General features: G+C 41.8%; 1 protein-coding gene across 2 annotated transcripts; it reads left to right on the forward strand.

The window, feature by feature from the left end:
- The first annotated feature begins 492 nt into the window (after positions 1-492).
- sugt1 (SGT1 homolog, MIS12 kinetochore complex assembly cochaperone) lies at positions 493-20,548 on the forward strand. 2 transcript variants are annotated; one of them, XM_061083921.1, is made up of 13 exons: positions 493-596; positions 695-743; positions 1,421-1,511; positions 1,846-1,915; positions 2,862-2,932; positions 4,987-5,040; positions 6,285-6,313; positions 6,533-6,555; positions 6,854-6,950; positions 8,245-8,352; positions 17,860-17,950; positions 18,858-19,030; positions 19,782-20,548. In XM_061083921.1, exons 1-13 carry the CDS (start codon positions 583-585, stop codon positions 19,881-19,883), a joined length of 972 nt encoding a protein of 323 aa, XP_060939904.1. In that variant the 5' UTR covers positions 493-582; the 3' UTR covers positions 19,884-20,548. The 2 variants fall into 2 exon arrangements, with proteins under 2 accessions (XP_060939904.1, XP_060939905.1); XM_061083922.1 differs by having other exon boundaries at positions 698-743.
- The last annotated feature ends 971 nt before the right edge of the window (positions 20,549-21,519 follow it).

Raw genomic sequence — 21,519 nt, forward strand, 5'->3', positions numbered from 1 at the left:
TGAACTATGACCACTGACACTGTCACTGCAGGAGTGGAGTTGTTTGTGGACGGCTCAGCATCAAAGGATTCATGATCCATGTTTGTCCGAGATACAGAACATTGTGTTTTATTGGCGTGTAATCAAACTTGGACGCCACGCCACGATCACACCGTGTGAGGAAACATCGATATTTGAGTTAGTTTGTATCATCATGTTGTTGAGATGACACTCATCACAATTTAGTAGAGGTGTTTTTAATTCTTTTAAATATTTTTTGCTGTTTATATAAAAAGGTGTAAAAAAAATAAAATTGCGCAACCGTAGGATGGTGAGGTATTAAAGAAGCAGCTTTATGCCTGCTCCACCCTTGTCTGTTATAAAGTTGATTTTATCAATGAAATAAAACCAGGTGTATATTCATGTCTTTATAGCTGTGTCGCTTCACTGACTCCTCCAGGCCGATAGGGGGCGCAGTGACGGTGGGCGCAGTGTACAGTCGGATGTTGACAGGCCCGCTGCTCGGCTCCAGCCATCACGTTCCCAGCTGCCTCCTCATCGAGAACTTTCCGTGACTGAAGAGACTCTGTCCGCGGCGAACACATGGCAACCGAAGGGCAAGTTGTACCAAACACACCGGGTCGTTTTTAAAGTACATTTGAATGTGTTTGTTTCCATCCGGCTGTTTAATGGTTGCTCTTTATTTCCGCTTTAGCAGCTTCCCCGATAGCTTCATTGACGACGACCCACAGAAAGCTCTGGAGGTAAACACAGCATGTAGCTAGCCACAAACACACCGCAAGCTGGTTAACTCGATATGTGGACACTCTTTCTAGATGTCGCTCCAATGTTAACTTTGTGTGACGAGCTGTTTCAGTATAAAGGGCATAATGTGTGGTGTTGGTGACGCATCTCTGGTGTTAGCATGGGTTTAGCCACTGTTACTAGTCTGCAAAGTTAGCTAACGTTTCCTTTTAGCATCACTTCGCACATACAAAACAGGTCATCGTTAGCCACATCTGGAACATCTGGAACAGAGGAGCTTTGTTTTACTTTCCCTTTTGAAAATGCAACATATCCAAGTAATGAGCAAATTTCCCTAGCCAGTTTTTCGATATGTCAGCCTGTGATCACCATTGCAACGCCATGTCAGCAGATTGTAATATAAATCATTAACGCCTTTACTGTTTAGACATTGTTTATTAACGTAATATTTTAAATACACTCCTTTAGTGACTCCTGTATGGAGAGTATTACAGTTAGCATCTCATTTCAGGTCATACATTACTCACCCATCAGTGCCTCTGGATCACCTCTTCCACTCTTGGATAATTCTGTTCAGTGTCATTTGCTTTGTGTTACTTTTTCTACCACTAACACAAATCTTTCTAAATTGGCCAGAAGTCTGTCAATTAAAACGCCTCCTCGTCTTTTCTTCTAGGCACTGAATGAGGCCTTGGAGGGAGACTCTGACAACGCTGAGTGGTTTTGCCAGCGCGCTTATGCCCACATCCTTCTCAAAAACTACAGCTGTAAGCCCACGTACTACATGAATTGAAAAGAATGTTCAGGAAATAGCCTTTACTAATAACTTTGCATCACTATACTTGCTTGCAGTAGAACGGAATTTCTCAAAATAGTATACAATATTGTGTTAATGTGTTTTATTCATACAACCGTGTGCTAATTAGAATCAAGTATCAGACTTCATAAACTGTTTATTATTATTATTATTATCCAGAATGTTGGTTAGTGTAATGAGTTGAGTAATCTTGCATTAGTTTGTGTTCACTTTGTTGAATATTAGTCTTCTAAATGACATAGCTTATATACTGTATAGTAAAATGTATTTTCCTTTTTTGACAGGTGCCGCTGATGATGCCAAAAAAGCACAACAGCTAAAACCCAGCCTTCCTCTGGCTTTCATGCGAACAGGGTGTGTACTTTTACACAATAATATCCGATATTAAAGTGAATCAGGTTCTTACTTTTGTTTTCTGAATGAGGAATTTGATGAATGTTACATTACGACAAAGTTCTTGTTCTTGGTTATTTTAATATCTATGGCTGCTGCTGCATCCTGCTCCTCGTTTATCTTGTTTTTTAAACTTTTAAATTATTTTAGTTTGGCCCAATATGTCAAGCAGCCCAGCCATGTCGAAGGGCACACTCATGACCATTTGCTCTGCCGTGGCTTTTGTGTGGGCAATGTGAACCTGATCAATTTTGCATTCTCAGATCATAATGCAGTGCGCTTCCAGGTTCCACATCTCTAACTTGACTCCAAACCTCCCACTATGTTTTTCTTCCGCCCACTAAACTGTCTCTCTGTTCCTTACATCTGTCAGGCTTTTATTGCTTTCCACATATAGCATCCACCTGTCCCTCTAACTGCATTCCCTCTTTTTTCTTTATCTGTGTTTCAAATGCTTGGCTCAGATAGTTGAGCTATTTTCCCATACCATATTAAACATGCTACTGTTTATCCTCTTTTAAACAGTCCTCCCTAGACCCCTCTATTGTAAGTAATTTTAGACCAATGTCCAAGCTTCAATTTTTTCATCAACAGGCTGTTTCTAAATTTGAAACCTCCCTGACCTCACCTCTGCTTTTCACAATAGACCAGAATGTCTTGATCAGCTGTCTGAAAATGTTGTTGATATCAGAGATGTGGTGCTGGATTGGTTTATCTCCTGTCTGTCTAATATGTCCTTTTCAATAATCTATTGTGCATTCTCTTTTGTGGAATACCCCAGGTGTCTATTTTTTAGTCCTCTGTTGTTTATCATCTATATGCTACCATTGGGGCCAATATTACATAGCTATGTAACATGTTCTTCTGTCCATCTAGTATGTAACATGTCCTTCTGTCCCAACTGCAGAATAGCAGAGTACTACCTGAACCACTATGAGTCAGCACAAGAAGCCTTCACTCAGGGACAACAACTCGATGGTGAGTAAAGCCTGATTGGCCTCGGGTGCTATTTTCATCTTTTTTTATCGTCCAACTTGTTACCAACCCTTTTGCAGCAGAAACCTGCTTCACTTCATTTAATGCAACGCTCTACACTTGTGTCCTTATGATTTTATTTTATTGCTTATATAATGACCTCAAAATTATTTCCTTTTATATGGCAGGTATAGTTTAAGTGTTTTACAGGATACCTCAAATATTTTGTAAAGTTGTGTAACAACTACACTTAATAGCAATGCAATATACAATTTATATCAAAATGCATGTATCACAGTACCAACATTTTTACATTATTACCATTTAATTCAAGGCTGACCCAACTCTGAAGCAAAATGACAAACAAATAAACACAAGAAAATGCCGACAGATAATGTCCAGATAATACACCATCATATTTTCAAATCAGGTCTCTTTTTGTTGTGGGACCTTGTTTACATACTTAATTGAATTTGTTTTTAAATACTGGACGATAGTGAAAACTGATAATGTCACTGATATGCTGGGTCATTGTTACAATATATGATAGTAGCAGCAGTAGATCTATAATGTAAAGACAATACTTCCCCCAATAGTTTGTTTCTGGTAGCAGTTGTTTTATATAACTGTCCATTTGGTGTTGTAACATATGTAGCTGCATGTTTGTAACTGTATATGACTTATATATTTGACTTTGCCATGACAAATTACAAATGTCAAGTTTGCTTTTTAAGTCGTATAATCCAAATTTAGAGCAGAAGTTAGGCAGATCCACTTTAAACTTCCTCTCTTTTAGAAAACCATAATCTTCCATGTGTGTTTTTCCGTTCTATTCTGATTGCATGTTCATAAATACAAGTGAACACATTTTTTATATATTTTCACTTATTATGAAAAAAACTCAAACTAGAAGGGTACTAATATAGTACTGTCATATCTAACCATGTTAAATAAAGTAGATTAAAACTTGTCCAAAACTGTATGGGCTCTCATTTGGGTGATGCCCCGCCCCTCCACAAAATTGAATGGACATTTGTTCAGTAGTTTTTGCATAAACCGGCCACCTTACCATTCATTATTCTTTTCTCATTAATTCCTTAAGCCTTTTCAATCTGTTATATGTGATAAGAATGTAACAAGGAAAACTGCCAATCAGTTAAATATCTTTGAAGTGCTGCCTTATTAAATTATCATAAAAGGCTATTTTAGAATCCTTTTTGAGGTTGAAGTTGTTACATCACATTGTCCAGCAGGGCTTAATGGGTTAATGAGTTTGTTTCTTGTTGTGTAACGTCAGTTCACGTGGGATCAATGTTACAAAAGAGCTGTAGTTTCAGGGCTTGAATACCAAAAACAGGGATTCCTCCAAGATGTCACTTAAGGATATTTTAAAAAATCATTAACTTGAGTAATATTAATGTAGTTTGGTACAAAACACAAAAGCCGCAACAACACACAGATACTCGCTGCATATCCTGTGAACATGTAGAAGAAAATACTGTAGCTCTGGCTATAACAGAATCACTGTCATTGAGAAATTGATGGATTTTAGAGGACAAATATTAAGTATTTATTTCATTATAAACGAGCTCTGTTATGAAAGATTTTTTTGTTGTTGTTTTTCTGGACTATTTCTCCTACAGGGTTCAAGTATCATTCAGAAGCAATCAATGAATCTGTGGGCAGATTTAAATCAACCAAAAATAGCATTAAAAAAAGAAGCAGGGTTTCAGATTGATCTCAAAAATTAAAAGGCACATAATATTAGCACACTGTTATATATCTACAAACATAACCAAAACTTGTTTTACTAAGTTTTACCCACCCACAAAATGCATTCCCGTTTCCTTTAAGAAACTTCTCTTAAGAAACAAACCTGTTCAATTTATGACTTGGCCTTCTCCTGCACTTAGTCAAACCACTTCAGACCTAATGTCGATAAATCTTTTCTCTAAATTATCTAATAATTCTATATTTAAAATAGACATATTTATATATTATCTTGAAAGAAAGGGTAGAGTAAAAAGTTTTATTCCTTTTCTGTATTTTTTCCACAGTTTCTGACACATCATATGATATTTGGATCAAGCGTTGTGAGGAGATGATGGGGGGTAAGTGAAACATTCATGTCTGTGTTTTTACTCGAACTATATTTGGAGCAGATTGGTTTAGAATATGAAATTCATGGGGATATTAAACAGTATTTTATTAAAATGGTTGAATTAATTTATTCAGAATCTTCAAAAGCATTAAATGTTATTACACAATATTCCCTTTGGCGGCTTTACTTTAAAAAGTTTCAGACTTCAAGTCTATTACCAGTCGCACTCTAACTTCTTTACAGGGTTTTTATGTAGCTGCTATCAAACATACAGAATACAGATACATACAGATAAGTGTACACACACCCATGAATCTACAGTTTGTGCACATAGTGGTAGCATGTTAAGACAGAGCTGCTTAGTCCAATAAAAGATGCATGCCATGTCTGGGCGGCGTGTTTCTGCTGCTAGTGATGCCTGGGCCCTCTGGATCGTCTCAAGTAAACAAGAGCATGAGTTTTGACAAACACGCTTCACACCCGCATGCACACTGACTCCCAGGAGCGGTATGATTCATCAGAGTTAACTTAACTGATGCCTGAAAGCCCCCGATGAGACCCAACCCCCTCATAAGCCTGCTCAAAGACAGAACACGCACACACACATACACCCCCTTAAAACTTGAAAGTATCCTACTTGCATTTGCCTACACTCACACCAGCAGTCGTTGTTTCTTCTGGTGACAGAATGTTTACCACCAACACGCATGCACACACAGCACCTGGATATTCCATCACATGTGGCACCCTGCTTGTATCAAAACACGCCAACAGAGACACACTCACAGTCACACAGCCACCTCACCATTTCAAACATAACCTCATTAAGACAACATATAAACGCCTCCTATCACCCCCCCCCTCTCTCTCTTTCTCTCTCTCTCTCTCTTTTCTCTCTCTCTCTCTCTTTTTCTCTCTCTCTCGCTCTCTCTCTCTCTGTGTAATGAAAGCAGTGAATAATGTATGATAGCATGCTGGTAAACGGTGATCATCTTTGCTTGGTCTCACAGGGATTATAATGGGCGTGGATGGACCAGTAAACAAACTGGTGTCATGGCATTGAGTTTGTGTCTTTGTGTGCGTGTCAATGTGGAGGCAACTGTGTGCTTTTGTTCATCTTTTGAGAGATGGGTCCAAAGTTGTGTTCTTATAGTTTGTAATAATCATATTTAATTGACTAGACTTTAGTTGACATGATATATGAAATGCCTCCACCTGCACTACATTCAACCTCTTCTCACTGTCCCTCTCTAGATTGCATACAGAACGGCAGCGAAAGCACGGTGAGTTTCTCTGCACGACCACCTGGGGGCAATGTTGCTCTCAGCATCATAGCCAGCATCAGCCTTGAGTGAATGCTCGAGCTTTGAAGAAGAAATCTCTACCAAACTGCTTTTATGTTTTTTTACTCATTTGTGTCCTTGTTGTTTCATCCCTCTGTCTCATCACGGTGTCTTCCTCTCTAATTGTCATCCCGTCTCGTCTGCTGAATGACCCTGCAGACACCGGCGGTTCCACCTGTCAAGTAAGTATATAATTGTAAATATTCCTTATCCAGGCATCAGTTTAATGCTTTTACTGTGCCTTTATTATCCCAGCTCAATATTTAACCAAGCCACAGTGTGTCGAAGCAGCTCCACTCCATATAAGTGTGTAAATAAATTGTGCATAGACAATAACAGCAAGCATTTTCTTGATCATTTCATTTTTTTATTTCTACATTGTAATGATTACTCGTGGAAATAGAATGAAGGGCTTCTCATATTAGTAAGCTGTGTATAATGCAGACTTTTTGATTGCTTGTATGTGTGTGTTACTGGCAGACATGACTGGTACCAAACAGAATCTCAAGTCATTGTCACAGTCATGGCGAAGAACGTACCCAAGGACGGTGTGTGTGTCAACTTCATGGAAAAAGAGGTACAAGCTCATCTTGAATGTCGGATTGAAGGGGTGTGTGTCTGTGTGTAAAAGATACAGAGATGGGTTGGCTCTTGGGTGTTTCCTCAGGGGGGCCCATTACGTGGGTCTCACACATACACACCCACACCCGCTCCCCATGGATCCAACTATGCCTCCAGTGGTGCCTTGTTAACATTGCCCCCAAAGTACAGATCTAAGAACAATTTACCCTCCCCAGCTTCTCCAACCTCCTAATTGTCTGTAGATAAAAGGCATAACTGATCTAGGATCAGCCATCGAGCCCTCCGGGGACAACCATCTTTCTTTCTCTTTTTCTCTTTTCCTTTCAGTCTTCCCATCTCTCTTTCCCGCTCTCTGAGGGGTAACTGCAGGGCACCCCAGGGAGCAGCCTTGTCTTTCCTAATAGAATAACAAACTGAGAAGTAATAGTTCACTAGCTTTGAATCACACAGTCACTTGTTAAGCTGCCTGTGTGCTGTGAAGTACAGATAACTTCATATATATTTTACAAGGTCAGTTTATACAAAAGAAATTAAAGATGAAAAGCAGTGGTTCCAGTTATTTTCCCTGGTGGCTGAGTATGCAGCAGCTGTGTACCTACAAACGGCGCAGAAACTCAACTGGAAATGAATAATACGGGTTTAATAGCTTTGTGAAATTGCCCAAAAGCTACTCTAGGTAACTTTCTATGCTTTTATCCTCGATGAATTAAAGTTTTGCATTAATTTGGCATAAAATCTGAAAATTACACTTTCAGCGAAGCGGTCGGTGTTAAATCGCACTTGGTTTTAGGTTGCGATAAAGAGTTAAACACAACACACCCTTACCCTTTTTTTTGGGAAGCAGCATGTGCTAAATGATGGGTTTGTTAACAGTGTGAGGATCTGGGCCACAGCCAAGCCCATGTCCCTCTAAACCAACACCCCCTCCCTCCCACACACACACACCCAGTCCCAGTGAGTGACAGGCTGTTAGCAACCCCCAGTTGATAGCTGGTCACATCGTGGCTGAAGGGGACGGGACAAGGATTCTCTTGGCTGTCACACACTGACCACATCAGATGATTGTTCACATGCTGACAAAAAATATTGGTGCCATGGTTAAAGATCAAGGGTTGTTATTTTTTTTCAATCTAGTCTAAGGTTTATAAATCTGATCTGAAAGCATGAGTAATTCAATTTTCCTGCTACCACCTCATAAAACTGTATTTGTATGTGTTCATCGTTCCTCACTTCTAAACTGACAGTCATTGAGGTCTAATGACTAATATCTGGGTTTCTGGTGTCCTCAGCTCAATACCATGATTCAGTTGGCATCGGGGGAGAGCTACAACTTTCACCTCAACCTGCTGCACCCCATCATCCCTCAACAGAGCAACTTCAAGATCCTCACAACCAAGGTACCACACCCATCCTGTTCAGTCATCTTTATTAGAGCCTAATGTGCTACCTTCAAATCGAAGGGGAGTCCACTGTTAAGGAATATAGTGTTTATATTGGCATTTATGAGTTAACTTTCTGGCATAGATTGTCAGAGACTTGACATATTTACTGAGACAGAAGTAATGCTCATGAAGCAGAATCAAACACCGTTTGTGAGAGCTACATGCTTTTAAAAGCACCTGTTGTGTTTAAAGTTCCATCGTGCTCTAAAAGACTTATCAAAGTGTTGTGATGTGTGTTCTTTGAACCTTGATGGGATCATGTTAGCCACAATTGACTAAACCCTGATGTGAAAAAACTAATTAAAGATGAATATATTATATTAATCTCAGGGTGTATTCACCCCTGTCAATCCAAACCAAGGTTCATGTCTTTGTTACATGGTTTACATTTTATCTGGGTAGTTTAGCGCCATAGACTTACTAGACTATGACATTGATTGGCTTTGATTCATCTGATGTTGGCCTGTTGTTGATTCGTTTATTGAATTCCCTAACTTTTTTAAATGAAGTCCATTTACAAAAAGTTATCTTTTTATTTGAATGAAGAAAATGAATTAGTCAGTTCACTTTGTTAATTTCATTGCTGCTGTAATATCATCATGGTATCACAACCAGCATCACCAACTTCAGGCTCAGTGTTCGACACTAGTCCAAAATGAATGTTTTCCTCATACAAACATTATACAGGTTGGCATACACACAAGGAGCGATGCACCTGCCCAACCAAGTCCTCCTTCCTGTTTCTATCATTTGCACTGAGCACTGCCAAACGTATCCAGCCAAAGCGAGGCCGCCATCACCTCCGCCTCTCCATACATTGTCTATGCTTACAAATTCTGTTTACACAAATGTTCGATGACACTGTGTGTGTGTGTGAGTGTCAGGACGGGCTGTCTTTGAGTCAGAGAGAGAGAGAGATAAGTGGGCAGCAGAGTCTGTGTTTGGCGCCGTTACTTTTTCCTCAAGTTCTGGAACTATCTAACAGAAGCTACAAAATTCTTTTATAGTAATAAACTGCATACATTGATGAGCCGGCCCTGGACAAACATGATCACTACAAGCGGTTGACAGGGGCGGCCTCCTCGCAATTTTATATTTTATAGTGGCAGCATCGTCATGAACACATTCCTGGAATCCTTGGGTATACATTAGAACATTATACTTCCTCTGGTCCTGTCATGAATTTTACCAACCTGCTTCTCACATGCAGTACTATCAGATCTTTTCCAGCGAGCTGATCTGTCGTGGGAAATACATTTGTTACCACTTACACAATGTATCTCAGTCAGCATAAACAGACAAGAAAGAAACCTTTTTAGGTCATGGAAACACTTTGGCTCAAGTTTTTGAAAGTCAATGAAAAGTCATTGGATCCGATCAGAATCAGTGGAAGAGTGGACGTAGCTTTGACTATTAAACCTGTCAGGGAACATTTTTATGACACTATAAAGAAAATGTGATATAGTAAAGATGTAGTAATGTCGCGCGCTGGAGAAACGCAGGCACTTCTCCGCTTCTCTCAAGTGCAGAGCTTCAGACGTCAGATAACAATAAAAAAGCCAAAGCAGAAAATGATGCAGAGTTTAAGCAGCTCACTGAAATTGTGACTGATCATTACTTGGGTTACCACTCTGAGATTAACATCTTAATCTCTTCAATAATTTAAAGCCTTATAAAATAGGCTGTCACCACCTATAATTCCTTAATGCTGGTAAAGCCCGTTGTAGCTGGAATAAAAATAAGAAAATCCAATCTTGCTGCACACAGACCAGCTTCTGTAGAGACATTAGCACAGTTCATCTGAGCAGCTAACCAGAGATTCATGCATATGCACAAATCCTCACTCCTACACACACACATCTATTAGGGCTGTACTTGCTGCGAGTTCCTCAGCACTGTTTAACAATGATTATGGGCCTAATGAGTAGGTAGGGCACTTTTTTACTATGGACTAATTAGTGTGGAGGAATTTAATTGTAGAGAATGTGGGTTAATGAGTGTGCTGGCTGAATGTGTGCTGATTCAGGGTTTAGACCCACTGTCAGGTTGTAGCCTGTGGATCAAGGAGCAGGTTTAGTGTGAGTTGTGTTGATTGTTGTTTTAGTCATCAAGGGGAGGGATTTGTTTTTTAGGGCGCTAATCTACCTGGCCTTGTCTGTACAGTACAGCTTTAACCCCTTCTTTCTTCCCTGGGATCCTGTGGATACTAAAAAACTTATTCTGAGTGATGGTTGTGGACAATCTTTCCAGAGTTTATGGACAGAGAGAGAAACCTATATTACCCTGTTATAAGGTTGAGTTCAACAAAAATCAATCTCAATTTATTAGATGAGAATATTTGTCAGTAAAATGATAGCTTGTGTTGTACCCACTTCATTTGACACAGCCACATAGGTCATACTAAAATACAGTGCTTGGTTATGAGCTGTATTAATAATCCATCAAGGTCTGTTGAATGTCACAATGGATTCATTATCTGGTATAGTGTTTTTTTAATCCAGTTTTTGATACTTTTTAACTTGCACCAAATTTATGCAGAACATAGCATTTGTGCTGCAGTTCTCAATAAATGAGCAGCCCTATGTATGTATATTTAGCAGCTTATTATGCAGTCAGATCCAGGCCTGATCCTCTGATGCAGTTAGAGGATTTTGCCTCAAGAAAATAATGATAATTCACTCTACAACATTTACTTCAACTAAAGCACAACTCCACACACAGAACAAGTGCATCACCCAGGAAACTATGATATTATTATCTTTATTGCTAGTAGAGCCAACTGCACGATTGCAGAGGAGTTGAATAGTGGTTTAATTGCTCCAACAATTTGTGCCGTAACCCATGACGACCCAGAAAGGAACTTGCTGGGACTGAAACCGACTGAAGTTTAAAGCTGGTCCCAGGCTTATGCCGAACTGAGAGACACAAAGATAGTCTGCTCCAAATTCACAACTGATTGCTATTGAAAAAAATGATGTTAATTCGCAAAATAGTCAAAACAAAACGTTGTGTCTTACCTAAGAAACTTATCAGCTATTTCTCCGGTTAATCCACTTGGTAACCCAAACCCCAAAATGAACAACAGTTAATTTTATAAATATATATATAGTTCCTAGCTCAAGTGCAGGACATATTTGAGACAGCTTTAACGAATAAAAGAAGAGACAGGAGATGCTTGCAGAACAGCTTGCAGTCTTCAACCTCCGATGAACTAAGAGAAACAAGCTAGTGGGAAGTACTTCACCTGAAGTTGCAGAAGCTGGTAGTAATACCATAGTAAAACTGCAGTGGAAACAAAATTAACAATCAATTAGTTCATTCATTTCCTTCATTCAAATGTAAAGACTATTACCTGCTGAATTGACCAACATCAGATGCTCGCCTGTGTACGAACCAATCAATGTCTAGTATAGGTAAACACACCCCACAAAGGAAATAATGACAGAATTTTCATACAAAATCTTGAGTGCACTACTTGAATTACAATGTCAAACCAAAGCAAACTTTCAGATTTGAAAACTCCCAAACTTTAAAAAAAAAGTAACAAATTAACTAACTTTCAACATTTTATGCAACATTAATGTGATGTAAATGTTTCCCGATGAATCTTAACTATGAAAGTCCCAAAGCAAACCAACCCACAGACCCTCTGACAGCAACACTGATATTTATTTTAATTTATTTCACAGTGAGGCTTTAGGGGAACGAAGGGACAGCACGTTCTCACAACTGCTGGAATTGTGAAGAAGAGATGTGGAAAAATTTGATTAGTAGCCTTAAATCTGTAATGTGTGCATTATATCCACCGGCTCCACTGTGCCGAGCAGAGACTGACCTGCACAGAAACTGCCCCCTCTCAAAAAACACTCACTCACTTTCTCACTTTTCCATGGCAACAGCAGACACTGCATACCAGAGGTGCACGTGGGTTGCAGCTTAAACAAGGGCTCAGTCTTAGAGAGACCACAGCTGAAGATGGTCTTAGACTCCCTCTTATCTCTCTACACTCACTGTCTGTTCTCTCTCCACCTCATTTACCTTCTTTGTGTATGTTTTGTCAATCTCCTCATGCCCCCTCACTGACACACACACACACACCTTCAGTCTTTGTCTGTTTTAGGCTGATACAAACACGGACACGTACACACACACACACACACACACACACACACACACACACACACACACACACACACACACACACACACACACACACACACACACACACACACACACACACACACACACACACACCTCGAGGATAACGAGAGAGAGTGCTGAGCCCTCCTCCTCTCCCACAAAGCCCTGACTGTTCCCTGGTCCACTGGGTTCCTTGGGTACACATGGGCCCTGCAAACACATGCACACATATAACACAGTGCTCATACGTCCTTATTGATAAATATAGCTTTCAGAGATTCAAACCAGCATTAAAAGCTACTAACTCATAACAAACTACAGGTGAAATTCATTCACCACAATGCAAGAGACCCCGACACACTGAGCAGCTCTCTCGCTGCACGTCTCATTTAAATTTTTGGGAGGCGTTTCATTTTCCCGAAGCCAAGGAGCCACTGGGGAGAAAAAACATTCAAATGAACAACGGCATCAGCAAATCAAGTTTCTCCCGGATTGGCATGCATCCCTAATGAACGTTTCTGAAAACTGCATTGCCCTCGGAGCTGTTGATTCCCAACCAATGTCAGTCTGTCTGTCTCGGTAATAGCCTGCCCTGCTCTCTTCCCTCCACAATGTTTACGCTTCATCTCCTCGCTGTCTTTAATGACAACTTAGCAGGGGAAGGCTTAGCTGGTCATGAGCGTGCACGATCGTACACACTAGCACACACATACAAATACAGAGGCTAAACAGTAATCTTTCGACACACTTGTGCCATTTAACCAAAGTATTTACTGTGTATGTGTGCGTGAGTGTCGTCTGTAGCACATCATCTTCAGTGTGACCTCCTCCTGTCCTCCGCCATGACAGACATTCCAACCGCAGGGGTCAACGCCACAACGGGGAGCCAATTACACACCAGTGTGTTTGATCAGAACAGACGGCTGACACAAACGCACACTCAGTCGCGTCCACGCACACACACACACTCCGCAATTTCCGATCCGGGCTCACTCGTCCATTCAGTTCCAAACTCATCTCTTTTCGGCAAATAGCTAAAGTGGCGTCTCCCCTCTTTAATTTCCATGCCTGTCAACGTCTAAGAATGTTTATATTTATTTCATTTATGTGCTTTTTTTCGATTTTTGTTTTGAAATCCTTGGGTACATGGAAAATTGAGGGGAAGATGCTGGGTGAAGAGTCATGGCAGGGAGAGGGGGGGGGCTGATGGTCACAAACACATGTGACAAGCGACACAGGAACCCAGTGCCCCTCTGTAAATAGTGTGTGTGTGTGTGTGTGTGTGTGTGTGTGTGTGTGTGTGTGTGTGTGTGTGTGTGTGTGTGTGTGTGTGTGTGTGTGTGTGTGTGTGTGTGTGTGTGTGTGTGTGTGTGTGTGTGTGTGTGTGTGTGTGTGTGTGTGTGTGTGTGTGTGTGTGGTATTCTATAGTTCAGCCCCTGGGGTCCTGTGGGTGGTGGCCCCTGTGTGTGGCTCTGCTGTCACATCCCTTTACGAGCCATCGCTTCCCCTGTCACACACACACAGAAACGCACACAGAGAGACACACACACACACACACGGCGCCTGGCCTGCCATGTCCCTTAAAAGCCAGGAAACACAGATGTGGCAGCAGATTAATGTTGTATGGCCCAGGAGCACGCACAGAGGCGCACACACACACTTCGACACACAAAGGGCTTCGTCTTGAGCTCTGCTGCACTTAGCTCTCCAAAAAACATTCCCGACAATAAACGGCACCTGCAGCACAGGCTTGTAATATATATTAAGTTGATAACAATTCATTTTCCTGGTCTGCAGTGCTTGGTTCGGTCCTGCTCCCAGACTTTGTCTCAGCCATAAACTTTCTATCATTATGAGCAAATCCAATAAAAGCAGACCAACGGGCACGTGATTTGCTGCCGTGTTACAAGCCTCATTAAAACCAAAAGCTCGACCAGCTCCCCTGGTTTGATAACTGGACTAAAATAATTTTAGAATTGATATCAGAATATGAAACTCTATCCACAGGGGTAAAGAAGAATTTTGACCAAATGATAAAAAAAGACTTAAGATCTAAAGAAATCTAAGATAACTTAGTCAGAATTACAGGCTCTGCTGTAAAAGCTATATTAGGCTGAAGTCCAATTAGCAGTATTTTCCAGACATGTCTAATAAGTCAACACTTTGATACCTGCTGAAGTCTTGAAAGCACGAGGCCCCTCACAGAGCTCAAAAGATCTAGGGTGCATATATCAAAATAACTAAAGTGTACTTTCTTTCCCAACAGTAGCTGCTTTAAAACAGCTGATCAGCAGGTTTTAAATCGCCATGGAAACACTGTCTTATACAAATATATAATGTCCATATCATGACATCTTGCTTGTGTGTCTTGAAGAGGCTTCTTCAACCTTTTCATAGACAGACAGTTCAAGGTGTTTTATTTCTCTAAACTGCGTCAGCATGTTGATTTATTCGTAGAGGATTTTTTTTGTTTTGAAGTTGCTGTTTCACTGTTTTATCCTGTTACTTTCCTGGTCTTTCCTGGTTTCCTGGCCTAACTTCAAAGGTCGTCTGTGGCTGCAATTTAACAGCTTTTTAATGGAAGAAATGCTTGTGTATCCCTCAAATTATTTGTTCTTTTTCAAAAGAAATTGTGTGTATATTATATATTCACACAAACATTTATTTATGTTATGCCTTTGCATCAGATTGGTTCTTGATATCAGTCCAGGTATCTTTGCAGCTCTGCACAGTAAATCACTGCTGCACCATAGATGATTAATCACTATAAAACGGAAAGTGAACTGATTTTTAACTGTTTTACATATCATCACTTGTAAACTTTCTTTCCGCAATTTGCGGTGCAAACACAAATGGAAAAAAATCCAGCTCATCGTGATTGAAAGTTTTTCAGTGAAATACAAGGAATTTTGAGGTTAGCTTCTCGTCTTACATTTTGATCTAAACAGGATTGCACTATTTTTACTTTTATTACAGAGCCAGATATTTTGTTACTCGTCATTTGTATTGATGATTCAGCCAGGAGGGTTTCGTACAGATGCTTTTGAAGTGCTCTAACCGTCTGTGCAGAAAATGAACAGGGAGGTAAAGGTTACCTCCAGAATTCTGGGAGCTCAAAATAACTCCTTCAACCTCAACTCCACAGGGGTTGACTATTATGACCCACGTTTGTAGCAGTGCGTGTGATGGATGCTTAGTTACTTTAAAACCGAACTCCTCTTTCATGTCATAACCTTTTCATTTACTCCCAGTATGTACAATATACCTAGTTCACAAGAAAGATTTGCCAAACTCGTGTTCCTAACGACCACATTTGAAGGAAGGCTGAAATGCCAGGCATCATAAAGAAGGTTGGGATGCAACGTGTTATTAGGGTGTTACAGAACTCATTCTCATCAGTCTTACCTTTAATATATATAAATTGTTTAATAGGATTTTCACACACATTAGTGGTAAGACGTGTTCTCAACATTACAAAAATCTCCAGAGGGTTCAGGCGTGGGGTAACACAGGAGGCAGCATTTTATAAATTCTGCTGTGGAGACCACTTGTTTTTGTTTATAGCACATCAACACCGGAGTTGTCTCTCTTCTACGTGTTCGGCACCTCGTTTTCAACTTGAGCACTTTATTTTTTCAGTTTTGCATCTGACGCGTTTGACACCTCGTCAACACGCCCACTCGCATGTGGTGAATTCTCCAGAGGTTCTCCTGCTGTGTTCTCACAGGAGCGCTCACTCGGACACCATCCAGAGGTTTACTCACAGGGCCTAGCAGGAGAAACTCTGGAAAATGGCCGCAGCAACTGACCAGGAAATTTGCATTCTCACATACAATCCCCTCCGCGTATTTTCCGGTGATTAACTGAAGTTCAGTTCTTGTCTGAAAGCAGTGAAGGTGACTTAGTAGCTGTGTGAAGAATGGGAAAGGTGAGGTTGAGAAAACAACCTTTCTGTCTAAACTCTGTACCTCTGGATCACAGCATTAAGTGAGAATGTGATAATTAGCTACAGAAAGCTGCTTGACGATCTGACATGTACTCTGATACACACCTGGTCTGTGTCTGCAAGTATTAAATACATGGTGTACTATTACAATTGCCCTTGCAGTGAAATATCTGTTGCAGCACATGTAAAAATACAAACTTTGATTTTGAATTAAGAAAGCAAAATACCTAAATGAACCCATAAATTCTCATTTTGTTCACACATAAAAATGTTCTACGACGCACTCTTGAAGGATTGCAGCAGCAACCTGTATTCTCAGCAGACGTCTTCTTTTTTTAGCTCCTCAGTCCTTCGCAGGTGAGCCAAAAAAAAAAGTTAATTTCGGACACTGCACAGATGCCTGGCTGTGCACGGGGACCTTTTGTGGGCCGGAAAGCGCTGACACATACCAAAGCTATCTATCAGAGCACTGCCACTCGCACTAGCTCATCACCCTCGCTGGGGGAAAGCAGCAGCGATCATGCTGTCTTATTTCCCTCAATCTGCTCCCCTCACTCCCGCTCCTCCTCTCGCTGCCAGTCAGCCGCTCTGCCTCTTCCTCTCTAACCTTGTCTACCTCTCGCTTCTCCTTCTCTTCTGGCACCCTCATAAATGAATCATCACATCGCCCAGCAGAGCAGAAATGTTCCTTAATTGCATCGACATAACCAGCGCTGTCTTTCATATCATGCACAGGCATACACACCATGCACACACACACTATTAATGGGTGGAAGGGGGTATGTGTGTGTGTTGGGGGGGGGGGGCACATAGTGCTGCAGCTCGCGTGTCTCGTTGGTGTGTGCCCTGTCAACGCAGCTCAGTGTTAAAAGTGTGTCCGTGTCCTTCCTCCGCTCATTGTTTTCCTCCTCTCTCCCACGTTCTCCCGGTGTAATGATTTGGATCAGATGCTGCTGTGTGGAATTAGGATCCCCCCCCCTCCCCCCCCTCCTCTCCTCTCGCTCCCGCTGTCTCTCACACTGGCCCTCTGGCTGACAGGCATCTCGTTAGTGCACTATGTCTGTCAGTGAGGTTTCAGATTGAGCTGTGCCCCCGCAGATCCCCGATGTCTCTCTCTCTCTCTCTCGCTCTCTCTCAGTCTCTCTCTCTCACACAACACACAGACACATTCGCGGGCTGAGTTGACGGCCGTTCGGAACAGACATTCGCTCTCTCTCTCTTTGGCCTCAATAATAATCAGATGTCCTGTACTTTTAAGATGTCCCTTGTAATGGAAGTGTTATTTTTGTCCCTCGCACCAAAGCAGGCCATTTTGTTAAACCCTGTTCTCTCCCTTGTTCCCTCTCCTTCCCTCACTCCCCGTCTCCTCTTGTCAGGTGGAGATCAAGATGAAGAAGACAGACGGCATCAGATGGGAGAAGCTGGAGGGAGAAGGACAGGAGTCCAACATCAAACACTTCAATCCAAGTCAGTCCACGGCTCCGGCATTTATGCACCTTCCCCCAGCTTTCCTCCCGCATGTGCTCTCATCACTCCATCTCTCCCTCTTTCACTCAACCTCCTCTCATTCCTCTCTCTCTCACTCTCCCTGCAAAGATCAATATAAGCGCCTGTGTTTGTCTGTTCGGCACTAAAATGAGAGTGGGCAGTCGAGCCCTGCTAGAGTCTTTCATTAGTCTGACTGCAGAAGTAGGCAGGAAGAGCGAAAGGTATGACAGCGAAATATGACTCAGGTTTTCAGCCCACACATTCCTATTACTGACAGGATTAATTACTTATGTAACTGTGTAGAGCAAAAGTTAAGTGGGCAGCCAAACTGTCCTCTCTGCACCCGGCTCGCCCTCCAGGACGCCCTGTTCATAAGGGGCTTTCTTATAACTCAGACCAGTGTTCCATTTAAATTCGATATTTGACATCTGACTCTGTTGGATCACTTTCCTGTTTGTGTCCACACTTGGCCTGAATACGTCTGTTCCTGTATTTATGTAAATCTGTGTCTGGATTACATTTCTGGCTCTCCATCTCTTGTTGGGATTATGGTGGGCGTATTGCATTCCCCCCCCAAAAAATACACTTCAAATCACATTGTGATCCTTCATCGTCTGAGTCGGACGAATCTGTAACAAATTGAGTAAACCCCCTGTCTCATGGTGAGGAGATGATGAAATTTCAAGTATATAATAAAACCTGAGCTGTTTCTTATAGCAGTACCACATTTGTTATAGTGTTAATAGGAATGCCACTCAGCGGCTTTAAAATCTTTGACGTTGCCTTACAGCGAGGGTTGGTAATCCTGAAACAGCTAGCAAGAGCAGCCTACAGAATGATTGGTTGTGTTTATCAGAGTTTAAACACTGTTTCCCTTTTCCATCAGATCCGCCCCCGACAGCTTCCAGCCACGCCCACAAATGGGACAAGATGGTGGTTGACATCAGCGAGGAGGAGAAAAGCGAGAACCTGGAGGGAGATGCTGCGCTCAACAAGCTCTTCCAGCAGATCTACTCGGACGGGTCAGACGAGGTCAAGCGAGCCATGAACAAGTCCTTTGTAAGTTTGAATCTAAAGTATTCAGGAACCCACAGTATCCATTACAGTTATTTTTCACTTAATGAACCAGCTGCTTTCAGACACAAACTGAAGTCTGGACTCCATTTATGTTTTGTTAGTTTTTTCCAAGAATCATGTTTCCTCAAACTCTACAAATGAGCGTAAAATTATAGATAGAAAAATTATGTTGTTTTCCTTAAATTAAACTATAAACAGAGCTGTTTATTTTATACCTGTAATCCACAAAGTAATCTATTACATGCAGCGTGGACTGATGCTGCGGTGACTTAGTTTAATTAATGAGCTTCCGTTGGAGTGTTTCTAATTGTCCGTGTGGAAGGATGCGTGACGTTGTGTGATTGCAGTTACATTTTGATTGGTCTGAATCAGCATTCTGTTATTAACCTGTGACATTATGGATTTGCTGTAATTTCCTGAAGATGACAGTGTTTTAACATTCATGTCAGGTAGCCGTTTCCATTTGGTTTAAACAACCCAGAGCCGAATACCTTTAGGAGAATAAAGGTCAGCTCGTATGGAGACGAGCACTTTGAATTCTTTGACTTTTCAGCTTATTATGGGAAAAGAGGAAAATTAAAAAGAAATCAACCTTGACCATCAAAACGTATGGAAAGTTGGTGCAGGGGACCAATCTAAGCCCTGAGTGTTTTGTAAGAACAGAGAAGCTGTTGCATAACTGCTAATGTAATGACGGACTGTTCCACTGTCTCCCTGTATCCTCCCCGGGCAGATGGAGTCAGGTGGTACGGTCCTGAGTACCAACTGGAAAGACGTGGGCAAGAGAAAAGTGGACGTGAACCCACCAGACGATGCCGAGGTCAAGAAGTACTGAGCTCCCCTCAACCCAACTCCCGACCACCATTTTTTTTTTTGTCAGGCAACATCTTTCTTCACGTTTGTCCATCTGAGCTCCAGCTGTGTCCTGCTGTCCTCGGCCTCTGTGGCCCTCCACCTCCTCTGGCCCCCCCGCCTGAGTGCAGGGACCCTCTGTGTTCCCTCTGTCACTCGCCCAAACCACACAAAGCCCGTTGTCCTCAGGTGCTGACAACCAGAGGGAATAGGTGTATTAGAATAATCTGTTGAACAGATTGATTTTCCTTTATCTGATTTTTAAAGGCCATTAGACTCAAAAGGGAAGTAATGTACAGATTCAAATGTTACTGACGGACCTGAAACTCAAATTCATCCATCAGACCCTCGTTTTCTCTTAGTTTTGTCACAACGCCTGAAGCCTTTTGTATTCGGAAGCCTTTATGACTCTATTATCAGCACTTGTATAACAGTGTAAAAGAACAAGTTTGAGATGTTTTACTGACAACAATTATGTAATTTCTTGGCTCATTCACTTTTCTTCTGTGTACACTCTGTCTACAACCAACAGCAAAACTACTCTGCAAACTGACTAATCGGGAACCTGTGTGACTTGTCAGCCAGTGGCTTTGCTTCGGTCGTCCCCAACTTCAGTGTAAATAAAAGATTTGTTGTTTGGCTCAAAAATTTCACCGTGTTTTCTGGTTTGTTGTCTGTGGAAACTGTTTTGTTCAGGTGGAATATCTGAGAAGGGATCCATCAGGAACACAAACAGCAGTTCATTATGACAGGGAGCCATGCTCTGTGATTACGTGCTGGGAGGGATGAAATGTGGCATTAGTGATATCAGTGCAGGCTGTGGAGATATGGTGGCCGGCTTGAGGACATGGTTTACACATCGCGGTTCCGATTGTCATCAAGTCGGAGAGTCCCTGGAGTTGTTTGGTCAGCAGGCAGGGATGCGGCCCTGAGGTCGAGCAGTGATATACAGGAGCAGGTTTGGACGAGCAGCCGCTGCCCTGTTCTCCCGCCACATACTGTATGTGCAGGAGCTGGAACTATGAGGGGGCGTCCTGCCAAGGCAAGAGAGCATTAATATGGATCAGCCTCCGAACCGCATCATCAAGCCTCTCACACTGAGTTAAGTGTTAAACTCATCACACATCGTTTCATCTCTCGTGACGATCAAACGCCCATTTGTGGCTCTGGATGGAACTCTCAGCCTCACACACACACACACACTCCTCCACTATCCACTGACACACACACACAAACACACCGCCCCCATCCTTACCCCCTACCCCCGCCCGAGGCGCCTCTGTGACATCAAAAGGAGCTAAGCGCTTTGCATCGTGGGTAAGATCTGGGAGCGTGACGGCTACAGAGTCTTTAGTCTCATTAAAGAGTTCTAGAGCCGCAACTCTCACATTAAAGAACTCTGGAAACTTCTTTCTGCTCACGCCTTTAGAGCAGCTACCAAATGGGACACTTCTGAAAACTGAACAGTCTGAAAGAGAGAGGGGTGGGGGTTCCTAAATAAACCCACTGCCCTGTTGTAAATAAACTGTATTTACAGGGTGTGATTGGAATAATTCAACCAACAAGCATGAAAAAAAGGTGTGAGGCTCAAGTTTTACTTAAAAAAGTTTATTGGGTGA

This window comes from Limanda limanda, chromosome 13, assembly GCF_963576545.1.
Source record: "Limanda limanda chromosome 13, fLimLim1.1, whole genome shotgun sequence".
Lineage (NCBI taxonomy): Eukaryota > Metazoa > Chordata > Actinopteri > Pleuronectiformes > Pleuronectidae > Limanda > Limanda limanda.

What these genes read in the sequence shown, in the direction of transcription:
- sugt1 (XM_061083921.1), top strand. An exon ending in CCGGCGGTTCCACCTGTCAA is followed by an intron (nt 6,556 to 6,853) that starts GTAAGTATATAA and finishes TGTTACTGGCAG; the next exon opens with ACATGACTGGTACCAAACAG. An exon ending in GAGCCATGAACAAGTCCTTT is followed by an intron (nt 19,031 to 19,781) that starts GTAAGTTTGAAT and finishes CTCCCCGGGCAG; the next exon opens with ATGGAGTCAGGTGGTACGGT.